The sequence below is a fragment of the Eucalyptus grandis genome, chromosome 3 (genome assembly GCF_016545825.1).
Source record: "Eucalyptus grandis isolate ANBG69807.140 chromosome 3, ASM1654582v1, whole genome shotgun sequence".
NCBI classification, from domain to species: Eukaryota; Viridiplantae; Streptophyta; class Magnoliopsida; order Myrtales; family Myrtaceae; genus Eucalyptus; species Eucalyptus grandis.
In genome coordinates this window covers 52,641,257-52,656,710 of record NC_052614.1, presented here as the reverse complement: position 1 = coordinate 52,656,710, position 15,454 = coordinate 52,641,257, and the positions used below count along the sequence as shown (strand labels likewise).

At 37.6% G+C, this 15,454-nt stretch overlaps 1 protein-coding gene across 1 annotated transcript; it reads left to right on the top strand.

Moving 5' to 3' along the window:
- The first annotated feature begins 14,364 nt into the window (after positions 1-14,364).
- LOC120291959 (carbon catabolite repressor protein 4 homolog 6-like) lies at positions 14,365-15,423 on the top strand. Its single transcript, XM_039309775.1, has 2 exons — positions 14,365-14,611; positions 15,109-15,423. The coding sequence occupies exons 1-2, from the start codon at positions 14,519-14,521 to the stop codon at positions 15,421-15,423; spliced, it is 408 nt and encodes a 135-aa protein (XP_039165709.1). The 5' UTR covers positions 14,365-14,518.
- The last annotated feature ends 31 nt before the right edge of the window (positions 15,424-15,454 follow it).

Below are 15,454 nucleotides of genomic sequence, written 5' to 3'. Positions count from 1 at the left end.
GTCCCTCTTGTTTTCCATTCTATCCCTTTGTCCCTTGGCAAGGTCCCACCAGCCATGGCTATCATCCATGGCTCCTTGGCAACCCACAAACTTCCCTAGCAAGTCAATAAAGTGGTCCAAAGGTTGTGGGAACCATGGCCTACGAATTTGCACACAAATTCCCCTAAATTGAACCAATTCTCCTTAAATTGAATTCAATTCAGTCCCCATAAATTTCACCAACGTGTCCTCAACCAAATTAACATTTTCCTCACCAATAGAACCAACTTGCATCCCGAAAACATGATCAAGAACGATCCCCTGAATTTTCCGATCGAAAACAGCCGTATGTCGAATTTTCGCCAAAAATCTCGGTTTGTAAAAAAATCTTCACAAGATGAGCCGATAGTCCTAAAATAAATCATGACATGACAAAACTTTCAATTTCTGAAATTGGGTTCAAATTCGCGGTTAATTTCAATCTGGCGCGATTTTAGCGTGACCTAGCCTACCGGGTAGCTTTTAGAAATTTTTAGTGCAATTGACCCATGGTCGATTATTTTCGAGCCACATTGTACATCTTTGACATATTGGCAACTCTCGGTTGTCGTGAAAATCTCAAGGTTTCAAATACGGACACGGGATACAAAAATGACAGAAAATCTGTCTAGTGCCAATCAATGAGAGCTTACAAATGAGAGAAAATACGGTATATTAGTAGGAAATTATTATATATATAATTTCTTTATTCATTCGCATCATATTGATGTCTTTTTAGATCTTTGCCATTATGAGAATTCTCTATCGACCACGATTCCACTTAAGTAGTTTTGCTACATTGTTGTGGGACTTTGTTTAAATTCTTTTCACCATCTGAGGCGTTGGAAATAGACAAAATTGACTTGCATTTGTTCATAGCACTGGGGGAGAAAATAAGCAAAGCTTTAAGAAACTATAGAGCTCTCCAATTGGATAGAGTTCTCAAAAATCTTATAAGAATGTCCAACGCAACTTGAACTTTGAAGATGCGACGAAGATTTTGTCAGCCTAGGTGTTGGGGGTGTGTTTTGAGATTAAATTGGCTACTTGATAACCTTATTTAATACAAGATTCGTTTTAGTAGGGGTATCAAAATGAGTCTTAAACCCATATATAACATATTTAAATCATAAATGGGTCATATGAATTACTTATACTTTGAAGATATTAGTTAAATGGGTTGGACTTAAACACTCATATCCAACTCAAGCCTTACACTCTCTCTTTCAACCTTTATAAAAATCAAAATTAGAATTATTTTTTTATATTTCATTTTTCTTTTATTTTTTTCTTTCTCTTCTTCCTCCTTCTCTAGTCGGTGGTTGGCACGGCAAAAAAGCGGTGACCGGCCAAGCAAGGCTTGAGCTCGCTGGCGTTGGGCAAGCTCAAGTATGCCAATTTGGCGAGGCCGTTGTCTAGCGAGGCTCAAGCCTGCCAATCTAAAGAAACTCGAGCTTGCTCAATGCCAGCGAGCTTGATCTTACCAATCTAGCGAGACTCGAGCTCACTCGATCCCAATGAGCTCGATCTTGTCAACTTGACAAGGTTGAGGCCTTGCTAATGACTAGCAAGGCTCAAGCTTATTGGCATCGGGTGAGCCCGCATCAAGTGAGCTTGAGCTTGCTAATTTGTTGAGGCCTCAACCTTGCTGACATCTAGCAAGGCTTAAGCCTTGCTAATATGGAACCTAGAATCTACCTTATCAATCGAGACTGGTTCAAGTTCCACCTATAAGTTATAACCTACCATGTTGAGACTGATTCCAATTTTTGAAACCTAGAATTTGCCCTGTAGGTCATGGAAGCTAGAATTCACCTTATTAGTCGTTTCCAAACAATAATCGAGAATTGGCCAATTTCTTCTTTCTTTTTTTATCATTTTTTTGTTTCAATTATAGTCAACTAAATTGAAAGTGAACAAAACAACAAAAGTCCCATTTATCAATCGTGACAATCCATAAAAGATGAACACGTAAAATAAAATCAATAATATAAAAATTCAATAAATGTAACATAAAATCTAAATCATAGAATTTCATTCCACAATCATATATGAAAAATTGCTGCAAATTATAACCGCTTGAAAACAACAGAAAAAAATATAGTTAGTCACTTAATAATATTAAACTAAAATATTTAAAAGAAAATCTCACCTCATACATTCAGTGTAGGAATAGATATGTGCATGGAAGGTACTTGTATTAGAGCAAAAACATTCATAGACCATTCCTTTCCATGTGCTAATTAGCATCCATGCCGACAATAAAGGACGAGAGAGAGAGAGAGAGAGAGAGAGAGAGAGAGAGAGAGAGAGAGAGAGAGAGAGAGAGAACAAATATAGTTAATCACTCAATAATATTAAACTAAAATAATTAAAAGAAAATCTCACCATATACATTCAGTATAGGAATAGATACATGCATGACAAGTACATGTATTAGAGCAAAACATTCATAGACCAAGTCTTTCCCGTGTGCTAATTGGCATTTATGCCAACCCATGAGGATGAGAGAGAGAGAGAGAGAGAGAGAGAGAGAGAGAGAGAGGGGTGGGAAATATAGTTAATCACTTAATAATACTAAACTAAAATAATTAAAAAGAAAATCTTACCACATACATTCAGTATCGGAATAGATACATGCATGACAAGTACTTGTATTTGAGCAAAACATTCATTGACCAAGTCTTTCCCGTGTGCTAATTGGCATTCATGCCAACCCATGAGGATGAGAGAGAGAGAGAGAGAGAGAGAGAGAGAGAGAGAGAGAGAGAGAGAGAGAGAGCGGGGGTGGGAAATATAGTTAATCACTTAATAATACTAAACTAAAATAATTAAAAGAAAATCTTACCACATACATTCACAGTATCGGAATAGATACATGCATGACAAGTACTTGTATTTGAGCAAAACATTCATAGACCAAGCCTTTCCGTGTGCTAATTGGCATCCATGTCAACCGTTGAGGATGCGAGAGAGAGAAGAGACAGAGAGAACAAATATAATTAATCACCTAATAACATTAAACTAAAATAATTAAAAGAAAATCTTAGCACATACATTTAGTCTAAGAATAGATACATGTACGAAAGGTTCTCGTATTAGAGTAAAACATTCATAGACCAAGCCTTTCTGTGTGCCCAAAGAGAGAGAGAGAGAGAGAGAGAGAGAGAGAGAGAGAGAGAGAGAGCAAATATAGTTATTCACATAATAATATTAAACTAAAATAATTAAAAGAAAATCTCACCACATACATTTAGTCTAGAAATATATACATGCATGATAAGTACTTATATTTGAGCAAAATATTAACAGACCAAAGCCATTATGTGTGCTGATTAGCATCCATGCCAACCATTGAGGATGAGAGAGAGAGAGAGAGAGGCTATCTCGTGAGTGATTAGCTCGAGAGAATAAAACTATAGGCGTGTCAATCAAAAGCCCAATTCATTCAATTGAAAATAGAATTGGAAATTCAGGATGTCATAAATATTATTAAGTGATTAACTATATTTGTTCTCCTCTCTCTCTCTCTCTCTCTCTCTCTCTCTCTCTCATCCTCAATGGTGGGCATGGATGCCAATCAGCACAGATAAAGGATTGGTCTATGAATGTTTTACTTTAATACAAGTGCTTATCATGCATGTATCTATTCCTAGAATAAATGTATGCGGTGAGATTTTTTTGAATTATTTTATTTAATATTATTAAGTGATTAACTATATTTGTTCTCTCTCTCTCTCTCTCTCTCTCTCTCTCTCTCTCTCTCTCTCTCTCATCCTCAACCGTTGGCATGGACGCAAAGTAGCATACGGAAAGGTTTGGTCTATTAATATTTTAATCTAATATAAATACTTGTCATGCATGTATCTATTCGTATACTGATTTCTTTTAATTATTTTAGTTTAATATTATTAAGTGATTAATTATATATATTTTTCTCTCTCTCTCTCTCTCTCTCTCTCTCTCTCTCTCATTCGCAACGGTTGGCATGGATGCCAAGTAGCATACATAAAGGTTTGGTCTATTAATGTTTTAAGTTAATATAAATACTTGTCATGCACGTATCTATTCCTATACTGAATGTGTATGGTGAGATTTTCTTTTAATTATTTTATTTTAATATTATTAAGTGATTAACTATATTTGTTCTCTCTCTCTCTCTCATCCTCAACGGTTGTGGATGCCAAGTAGCATACATAAAGGTTTGGTCTATTAATGTTTTACTCTAATATAAATATTGTTCATGCATGTATCTATTCCTCACTGAATGTATGTGGTGAGATTTTCTTTTAACTATTTTAGTTTAATATTCTTAAGTGATTAACTAGGGGTGAGCATCGGTCTAGGGTTGATCCTGGACCGACCTTGGACCGGCTCAGTTCCCACGGAAATTGGGTTAATCCTTGGTCCTAAGATTCTTGGATCAGCACTATGAGGATTGATCCTCGGTTCGTGGAGTTCAAGGTCGGTCCAACCCGAACCGATAATATATATATATATATATATATATATATATATATTATAATATATTATTTATAATTTTTTTATAAAGAAAACCTTAAAATAAACAATGGCAACAACATTAAATAACTATTTAATTAGTAATTCAAGTAATTTTACATTATTCTTTAATAACTTAGATTTTTAATGTCTTTTATGGCGTCAACAGTCATAATTTATGAATGAGGAAAATGTTTTTGTAAGTAGTCCTCATGATGTCCAAAAAGGCATAAATAACTCATTATGGTATCCTTCTATAGTACTCATTTTATTACGTCTTATTTGTCTTCTTAGTCTTCAATTTGCCAAAATCGAGAGAAATAACTTCTTCACTCGCCACTCAACACTCGCCTCGCTCGCTTTGGGTCACTCGTGCCTCTTCTGCTCGATGCTCGCTTGGCTTGCTCCTCGCTCAACACTCGATGCTCACTCTATTTGACGCCCATCCCACTCGACCCTTATCGCTTGCCTTTCTTAGCTGATCTCACTCTTCATCAAACCATTGGGTTGATCCGGTCCTCGGTTGCCATTTCGAGTAAAATAATCAAATAAAAAATTATTGGTTGTTTTCAGATTGACCCTGAAACTAAACTGAACCCATTGGGTGGGTTAGGTCTTCAATCGTTTTTTCAATGAGTATTAAAAATGAAATAAAAAAATTATCGAGTGATCTCGGATTAACCTTGGAACTGTACCGAACCAATTGGGTTGGTCCAATCCTCAATCCCAAACTCAATAAGGTTGGTCTTCGGTCCAAAAATTGAGGACCAGCACCATGATTGATCCTAGGGTTAGGAGTTGGACCGGCCCAACCCGACCATGCTCACCCCTATGATTAACTATATTTTTTCCCTCTCTCTCTCTCCCTCTCTCTCTCTCTCTCTCTCTCTCTCTCTACGATCCTCAATGGTTGGCATGGATGCCAATTAGCACATAGAAAAGATTGGTCTATGACTGTTTTACTCTAATACAAGTGCTTATCATGTATGTATCTATTCCTAGACTAAATGTATGTGGTGAGAATTTTTTTTAAATTCTTTTAATTTAATATTATTAAGTGATTAACTATATTTGTTCTATCTCTCTCTCTCTCTCTCTCTCTCTCTAATCCTCAATGATTGGCATGGACGCAAAGTAGCATACTAAAATGTTTGGTGTATTAATGTTTTAATCTAATATGAATACTTGTCATGCATGTATCTATTCGTATACTAAATGTATAAGGTGAGATTTTCTTTTAATTAGTTTAGTTTAATATTATTAAGTGATTAACTATATTTGTTCTCTCTCTCTCTCTCTCTCTCTCTCTCTCTCTCTCTCTCTCTCTCTCTCATCCTCAACGGTTGGCATTGCGGTTGGCATGGATGCAATGTAGCATACAAAAAGGTTTGGTCTAATTAATGTTTTACTCTAATACAAGTACTCATCATGCATATATCTATTCCTAAACTAAATGTATGTGGTGAGATTTTCTTTTAATTATTTTAGTTTAATAATGTTAAGTGATTAACTATATTTGTTTCTCTCTCTCTCTCTCTCTCTCTCTCTCTCTCTCTCTCTCTCATCCTCAACGGTTGGCATGGATGCCAAGTAGCATATGGAAAGGTTTGGTCTATTAATGTTTTAATCTAATATAAATACTTGTCATGCATGTATCTATTCATATACTGAATGTATAAGCTGAGATTTTCTTTTAATTACTTTAGTTTAATATTATTAAGTGATTAGCTATATTTGTTCTCTCTTTCTCTCTCATCCTCAACGGTTGGCAAGGATGCCAAGTAGCATACGGAAAGGTTTGGTCTATTAATATTTTAATCTAATATAAATACTTGTCATGCATGTATCTATTCGTATACTGAATGTATATGGTGAGATTTTCTTTTAATTTTTTTGGTTTAATATTATTAAGTGATTAACTATATTTATTCTCTCTCTCTCTCTCTCTCTCTCTCTCTCTCTCTCTCTCTCTCTCTCTCTCTCTCTCTCTCTCTCTCTCACCCTCAACGGTTGCAAATGCCAAGTAGCATATAGAAAGGTTTGGTCTATTAATGTTTTACTCTAATATAAATACTCGTCATGCATGTATATGTTCCTATACTGAATGTATGTGCTGAGATTTTCTTTTAATTATTTTAGGTTAATATTATTGAGTGATTAACTATATTTGTTCTCTTTCTCTCTCTCATCCGCATTGGTTGGCATGGATGCCAATTAGTGCACGGAAAGGCTTGGTTTAATGTTTTGCTCAAATACAAGTACTTGTCATGCATCTATCTATTTTTAGACTGAATGTATGTTGTGAGATTTTCTTTTAATTATTTTAGCTTAATATTATTAAGTGATTAACTATATCTCTCTCTCTCTCTCTCTCTCTCTCATCCTCAACGGTTGCAAATGCCAAGTAGCATACAGAAAGGTTTGGTCTATTAATGTTTTACTCTAATATAAATACTCGTCATACATGTATCTATTCCTATACTAAATGTATGTGATGAGATTTTCTTTTAATTATTTTAGTTTAATATTATTAAGTGATTTACTATATTTGCTCTCTCTCTCTCTCTCTCTCTCTCTCTCTCTCATTTGTAATGGTTGGCATGGATGCCAATTAGCACATGGAAAGGTTTGGTTTGTTAATGTTTTGCTCAAATACAAGTACTTGTCACGCACGTCTCTCTCTCTCAATGGTTGGCATGGATGCCAATTATCATATAGAAAGGCTTGGTCTATGAATGTTTTGCTCTAATACTAGTACTTGTCATGCATATAGCTATTCATATACTGAATGCATGTGCTGAGATTTTCTTTTAATTATTTTAGTTTAATGTTATTAAGTGATTAACTATATTTGTTCTCTCTCTTTCTCTCCCACTTGACCCTTACCGCTTGCCTTTATTAGCTGACCTCACTTATTATCGAACCCATTGGGTTGGTATAGTCCTCGGTTGCCCTTTCAAGGAGTACAAAAAATGAAATAAAAAAATTATTGGTTAATCTGGATTGACCTTGAAATCGACCGAACTCATTGGGTCGGTCTGGTCCTAATCGTTTTTTTAAGGAATACAAAAAATGAAATAAAAAAGTATCAGTTGATCTTAGGTTGACCTTGGAACCGGACCGAACCCATTGAGTTGGTTCGGTCCTCGTCCCAAGCTCAATAGGGTTGATCCTCGGTTCCAAAATTGAGGATCGATCTTGTGGGGTTGGTCCTAGAGTTAGGAGTTGACGGACCCAACCCGAATCATGCTTACCCCTAGTTTCAAGAGTACTTAATTACTTTTTTTTTTTGAAACATTATTAAAATAATTCTTGGGGAGAAGAATAGCGTAAATGCTATAATTTATGCATGGTGCTCATTTGAGGGTCATAATTTTTTTGGCTTCCGTAAGTGCCACATTAGAATAAAATCAATCATTTGAGTATCGTTTCTAGCCAATCATCCTGTTTGAGTTTTTTTTTTTTTTTTTCCTTTTTTTCTTTTTTCAGTAAGACACTTTTTTTCTCCTTTTTTAGGGCTGGTGATTAGCCCAAAAAAATTCAAAGAAAAATTAAGAATTAAAAATATTAAAAAATTCTCTATGTTAACGTCGATGAAGTCAAGTAAAATGACGAGCATCCACATTGGATTTTCCTACAAAACAAATCGCTAATGGCATTCAAGTGAACAAAAAAAAAAAGTTATGGCTTTCAAATGAGCATAATAGAAAAATTATGACACTTGCACTATTCTTGTCCCAATTCTCGGGTTATTTGAACCTCTTTCTTTTTCTAATGTTATTAAGGTGTGATATCCCAGATTTTCAATCTTGTTTTCTACTGAATAAATCAAACATTTCATCGACGTGTTTATAGGGCTGTCTCTAGGCGATCACTCTCGAAATAACTAGACTATTCAGGGAAGCCATTAAGGAATTTTACTGCAATAGACCTGAGAATTCGACCAAAAATCGACTTATTGACCGTGCTCATCTTTAGAGGCCATTACGGCACAATATAAAATCGATTTGAAATCAAAGATAGATCGGTTCAACTAAGATGTGTGGCTAATCATGGGTGACACTATTAAATTATAAAATTCTCGTCGGCCGGCACTAGATTGATTTTTCTATCGTTTCATACCTTGTGTCTATATTTAAATCCTTGATATTTTCACGATAATCGAGAGTCGCCAATGTGTCGAGTGGATTCATTGTGACTCAAAAAATTGACCATGGGTCATTTGCACTAAAAATTTATGAAACCTACTTGGTAGCCTAGGTTACGCTAAAAACATGCCAGATTGAAATTAACCGCAAATTCGAGTCCGATTTGAAATTGAAAGTTTTGTCATGTCATAATTAATTCTAGAAGATTTTTCTACAAACCGAGACTTTTAGAAAAAAAGTCGTCCTAGGGCTGTTTTTGTTCGAAAAAGTCATGGATCGTTTTTATCACGCAATTAGGAAGCGGTGAGATTAGTTGATGAGGAAAATACCAATTTGATTATCAACTCAATAATTGAATTTGTAAGAGCCAAATTGAATTGATTTGAGGACTAACAAGTGTCCAATTAAGGGAGAAATGTAGGAACGTATGCCCCATATGCCTATGGTTTTGGACCAATTCAAAAGTCCTAAGATGAGCATTGGTGGCTTAATGGAGGCCAGGAGGAGCTGGTGGCTAAGGATGGGTCAAGGGAACATTTGAAGGGAAAAATGTGGCCAAGGTGGACCCCTTACTCCTTCTCTCTTTCCTCTCCCCCTCCTTGCCGGTCAACGAGCCCCATTTTCCCCTCCCTCCTTGTTGTTTCGACGCTAGCAACCGCAAAGGAGCTAGCAAAGAGCACCGTCGAACAGCCGCACACCACCACCCGTCGTCGTTCGCCGTGACACCGCCCTCACGCGTCTTTCGCTATCCGCGTGTCTCCGCCTCCCTCAGGCTGTCGTCCCTACTCTAGCCGCATTCCGGCAGCTCCCCCGAGCAACTCAAGCCACCGCCAGAGCTCCCTCCACCGCCGTTCAACGCCACTTAGACTCGTGGCCGACCCCCGCCGCCTCCGCCACCCTTGCACGCCTCAACCAGCCCTGCTGCATCGTTTCTACCCCAAAATAGAGAGCAAATTAGTGGGTTTCTAGCAGCTTCTAGGCCCGTTTTGAGGTGGTTCTGGGCCTCGAAAGTTTGGCCCGCTTTGGAGAAAGTCGGTCCTCATTGCGTTCCCGATGTTTTGAACCAGACGAATCATGAATCAAGTGAGTTGAACTCCCTAATCCTCGCTTAGTCGGTTAATCACGCTTAGGGATTGATTAGATTAATTAAGCATGGTTTAGGTGGATATATTATATTAGATTAGTTAATTTAATTATCTGTCAATACATGTTAGGTGATTAGTTAGTGTATTTAGCGAGTAGACACGTTCTAATATTTATTTAACAAACCTTGGAATTTTTCCAAATTCGTTTCGGCATCCAATTAAGCATTATGGGCCTAAGTTAGATTTATTGCTATTTATTTAATATTTTCATAATTACTTATTTAATTATTTATTTTCCGGAAATTAGGCTAGGATAGCCGACGGCCAAAATTTTATGTTGGTTATTGTGATGCAATCTATTTATTTATTTGAGCTCTAAATTGTGTTTGAATTGATTTAATTGTGATTTTAGGATTTTATTCCCAAATTAATTAAATTTGGTAATTAACTAGAAAATTACCGGGCATCGGTCTACGCGCCAAAAATCTATTTTTGAGACAGCTGAAAATAGTGGGAGGTTTAAAAGTGAAAACCTTGTATTTTGTCCAAAGCCAACCATGTACCCACACGGCTATTTTATCGAGAATGATAAAAGAAGTTGAATTGGTTGTATAATTGGGATAGTATATTATATCAGCCTACAGGTGATATGTCAGCTTAGCAGAGAGTAGTATACCGGTATACTATATTAGCTTACGGGCGATATGTCAGCTTAGCAAAGAGCAGTATACCTTGTTAGTTTTGATGGAAGATGTTGGTATACTATATCAGCCTACGAGCGATATGATAGTTTAACAGAGAGCAGTATACCTTATCATCTTAGATTAAACATTGTCGATATACTATATCAGCTTAAGGGCAATATGACAGTTTAGTAGAGAGTAGTATACTCGATCATCTTAGAAGCGAGCTATATTATCTATTTATTAGCTTAGTAGTGAGTAATCCTGATATGAGCGAACTTTATAGATAGTATGAGATGAGCCAACCAAGAAAATGTCATGATGACATGTAATCGACCAAGTCAATTGATCAATGATTTGATCTAATGTTATGAATTGATTGATTGATGTGATTTGAGACCTCTGTAAATGATATTGACTTACAGGGTGGAACTGAAACCAAGGTAAGTCCTCTGACCCGTGATATGCTTAGACAGCCCTTAGGGCGTATTTGCTTCCTAATCGGGTCTTATGGGGTTAAACATGCTGAGACATTGTCTTACTGGTTATTGTATAACCATTTTTAAGCCCCTAGTTGACAACGGTGGTGAAGCCTGGAGAATCGGCGAGCATGTTCGGCTAGTTAGTCCTAGGACATTTATCTTTTGTTTCAAGCTGATTCCTTTTTGTAGGCTTCCGTGTATAAACCTATGTGTTTATGAAAATGTCTTTTGTGAAAAACTCGATCCTACTTTCATATCTTATTGTTTTATTGTCTAGGGATTATTTATATGCTTCCGCATGCATATTTAAAATAGAATGGATCGAAGTTACGTCTTGGGACGTCGCTATTTAATTGACTAGGTGAGGGATGAGTGCGTGTCCGAAGATCGGGGTGTGACATAAGGATTTTGTGTAAGTTGGAACTTTCAAAGATTTGACAACAGGTGCAGTGATTCTCTTTTGCATCCTCCTTTGCAAGGCAGACCTTTGATTGGGAGCCTTAATTAAACAAAAAAGCAGCTGATTTTACAGACAGGACCAACAGCTCATTTTTTATTCAATATTCATTTTGAACATCATCAATGACGCAGAAACTTAATTGATTGGGCCATGCTTACCTTCTTCATTGTATTCGAAGGGTTGACAAAACCCTAAATGTCATGTTATACTTCTATGGCTCTTTTGGCCGCCTGATGCAAGACCCGTTTTATATCTGAATGGTGACCTGAGGTTTTGCCTCATTGGCCAAAATCATCTTTTCTTTCGTAACTACAAATTAGCAGGGAGATATTATTGGGATCCTTTAGGCTTAAATTGAACATATTCTGCTAGCTAGGTTTTATTCAGAATCCTTTACACTAGCTGCCAAGACATCTCAGTCTGTCCAAACGAAATAGTATAGCACTTCGACTTTTTAGGGGATTACTCTTTGTGATTGGGGTCATGAAATTTGGATGTTGCACCAGAAGTACCATACGTTTGAGGATTAGGAACGTGAAAGGATCTCCAACAAACATCCCTTACTCATCTTCTTCTATTATGTACATTGTAGATTATGCATTCTATATCGGCTGATATTTGTTGTCTCGTGGTTAATGACTGAACATGTATCCATAAAATTATTGGTGGAAGCATATCTAACTTAGGAAGTCGAGACAAAAATAATCGCAATGCTAAGCTTGGAGGAGAGAGGGGGAGACGTGACAATCTTGAATGAAATTGTATAGAGTAGGGCACATGTTATTACAAAAGTTATAATAAGTACCAGGCAATCAAGTCAGTGGAGTGACACTGTTCGCTCGTCCCCTCAACTTGTCACCATTTAGAAATATTGGTACATCATATATCAAAATTTCGAGACTTTATTTAGTTCATTGCTAGTGAAAAGTACAATTTTTTGAAGTGTTATTTGTATAATATGTATGTTATTAGATCAAAACCCATTTCCTAACTTCTAAAGAGACAATTCAAAGGAAAAAAAAAAACAAACTTCCAAAAGAGACCAAACTAATTTGGTTAGCTTTTCTGGCATATCTCATCTTGCCTCGATCGGTATCTTACTCTAGCAATTTGCTTCATGTGCCTTCACGTGCTCATGATGATATTGAAAAATGCTTTGAGGTTGGGCAAATTGTCGGGACACGACTTAATGCAGAAAAAAGAAAAGAAGAAAAAACTCAAGTGCAAAGTTGATAATTTTTGTATGATTCTTGGAGAGAATCGTGTATATGCACTTGGTGTATACGAGCCATATTCACATGCACTGTTGGATTGAGTGAATTAATTCAAGGATATCATAATATATATTTTAGAATTATTTTCCCCTATTCAGTGTATAGTTTGATTTATTCCTACTCCCTTCACCATCCTAGAAACTTACCAGGAGCCGCTCATTTTACGGACCCTCTAGCTCTAGTGACCACTCTTGCTCTCTTTAGAGCGGGTGGTTACAATTGCCGTCTAATATTATACTCACTTGATGCAAAATTGCAGAGAAGATGAACATTTTGGCACATGTTCTTTCTTTTCCTGATTAAGACAATAGCATTCGGCAATGTTTTCACAGGACCAAAAATTTTACCACAAAAAAGCAGAATTAAGATTATAATAGAAGATTACCTACAGTTCAGGCTCAAGCTAATTGATGTACCAAATCCAATTAAGCCTTATTGTTCAATAGTTCATATTGTATGCTATGAGTCCCAGAACCCAGTTCATAGTGCAGACATTTCCCAATATCACGGTAAGCTCTCTTGATCCCTGACATGGTTTCTAAATTCTCTCATCCTGAAAAATCGAGGACTCCTCGCCATGCACAAAAACAGTCGCTATCCTTTCACACTACAAGCTCACATGTTGTGATAAAACAATGGCATCGGGGCCTAAATTCATTGGTTTCAGAAAGATCCAGTATAAGGTCGGGCCAGAAACTCTGTCGAACGAAAGAAAGACCGCCCATCTTCTGCGACAAGCAAGTTAAGGCTTATCTTGATGGTGTTATTAGTCTTGAGAACTCAAGTTTTGACTTTGACTTCAGTCTTGCCGTGGAGGTCGGTCCAATGTGCTGCTCTAAAATCGAATTCCTCATCCCTTGTGGGCACCCGGTTCACCTTCTTTTCACTGTCCATCACATTGTTCTGCATCGTTTGTCAGGAAATTAGCAGTGATTGGATTGAACGGAATCATGCATACAAACTCATTCAGATGCAAATCTGATCTAATATAGGACAACTAACACTAGAAACCATACCAAGACAATGGAAAAATCGAATTTTTTCACAAAAACAATGCATGATCCTCATCTCTTTTTTTGAGAAGGTTCAACTGCCCGAAATGAATTTCTAAGGAACAATCTCTGAGATATCACATCTTCTTGCACGTTTTTTGTTTTCTCTTTTCCACTTCTTTTTGGCTACAGCAGAAAGATAGGAGCAGAAAACAAACCTCTGTTCTTGCGCATATATCATACACATAGCTGTCTTTCCGAATGTTGATGCACTGAATGAAACCTATCACTAGATTCACCATAAATACCTTTTTGATTTCAGGTGGTTATAATTTGGATCAATTTTTCATGAATGATTGAAGATCGAAACTCTATAATTTAAGGTTTATATTATGTGTTTTGAAATTTTTGTTTTTCATATTCATCTTTTATGGATTGTTGCCATCGACAAATGAGAATTTTTATTGATGTGTTCATCTTACTTAACTAAAAATGAGACAAAAAGGGAACACAAAAAGGAAACAAACGAAACCTAGCCAATTCTATCGATTAATAAGGTACGTCCCGGGTTTCAAGAATGTATAAGGTACATTTTAAGTTCCAAAAATTGAGGAGATCCGATCCAAAATTTCAAGTGAAACTTGGATCGATCTTGAAACCGACCTGTCCTTAAAACAAAAGCTACCTTTTCCCCCTGGACTGAAAAACAGAGTGTTGGGCCGTTGGGTGAAGAGAGCAAAATCTTGGGCTCCAAAAATCCGATCTTTTGCTCAATCCAGTATCTCCGATCCGAGTCCGAGCCAGGAAGAGAGCAGCCCGAAGCTCCGCCAACGTCGCCGTGTCGATGACGTGTGCTCCGTCGCTGGAAGACTCTCCATGAGGCGCTGCTGCTGCTCCTCCCTCCCCTCGCCTCTCGCCGCCGCCGCCTCCGCCGCCACCGCAAGCTCCGCCATGTACCCTCGTCCCAAGGTGAGTTTCCTCCTCGCCGATGCCGCAGCGTTGTGCTCGTCCGCGTGCAACTGCTGCGGTTCAATTTTACATTGAACCGATTGGTGAATTGTGATTGAGCTGCTTTGAGCTCTCCAACCACGCAGCCCGTCGTCGATGTCTTTGATAAGGGAATAGCATCTTTAGGCGCTCGCGCGCAACTTCCATGATTCGGGAATTCCATAGAATGTCGTCTCGGCTCATAGGACTCGCGCTTCCAATAATTATGCTGTTCAAGCTCCTGCATTGAGAACTTCCGTTCCATTGCCGTCTCAAGCGATGAGTTTCGCATTATATATGTCTCGGTCGCGTATATATTTTGTCATATCAATTAGGATTGGAACTGTTTTTTCAGTGACGAGCCGCTACTTTTGTTGACTGAACACTATAATGAATTCAAGCTAGATTTTTGTTAGGATATGACTAAGGTTTTGTGGCCCTACTAATGCATGTAAGCGGATGTTGGTTTCATCCTACAGTACCGTGGTGGTAGATATCCATCCCAAAGGAGCTTCTCTGACTCCTCGCGCGGTGGTGGAAGAGGGCGATTTTCAAGTGGTGAGTCCAATGTCCACCCAGTCCAAGATAGAAACCGAGGATTCCAGCAAGGAGCAAGGGCTGACTTCGTCTCCGGTGATTCTCACTTCCATGCTGTCCAGGATGCCAATCGTGGATTCCGACAAGGAGAGATCGGTGATTCCGCCATCCAGGCTGGGTATCGGCCTCCAGTCAATTCAAGAAGGCATTTTGTTCAGAGCCAGTCATACGGGGTTATCCTCTGGTTACAGTCATGATACACAATTCCACCATCCCCGGCACTATAAT

Excerpts from the sequence above, each read along its gene's own strand:
- LOC120291959 (XM_039309775.1), top strand. The coding sequence starts at position 14,519 with ATGAGGCGCTGCTGCTGCTCCTCCCTCCCCTCGCCTCTCGCCGCCGCC. Across the intron at positions 14,612-15,108 it reads CCATGTACCCTCGTCCCAAG|TACCGTGGTGGTAGATATCC; the intron begins GTGAGTTTCCTC and ends TTCATCCTACAG.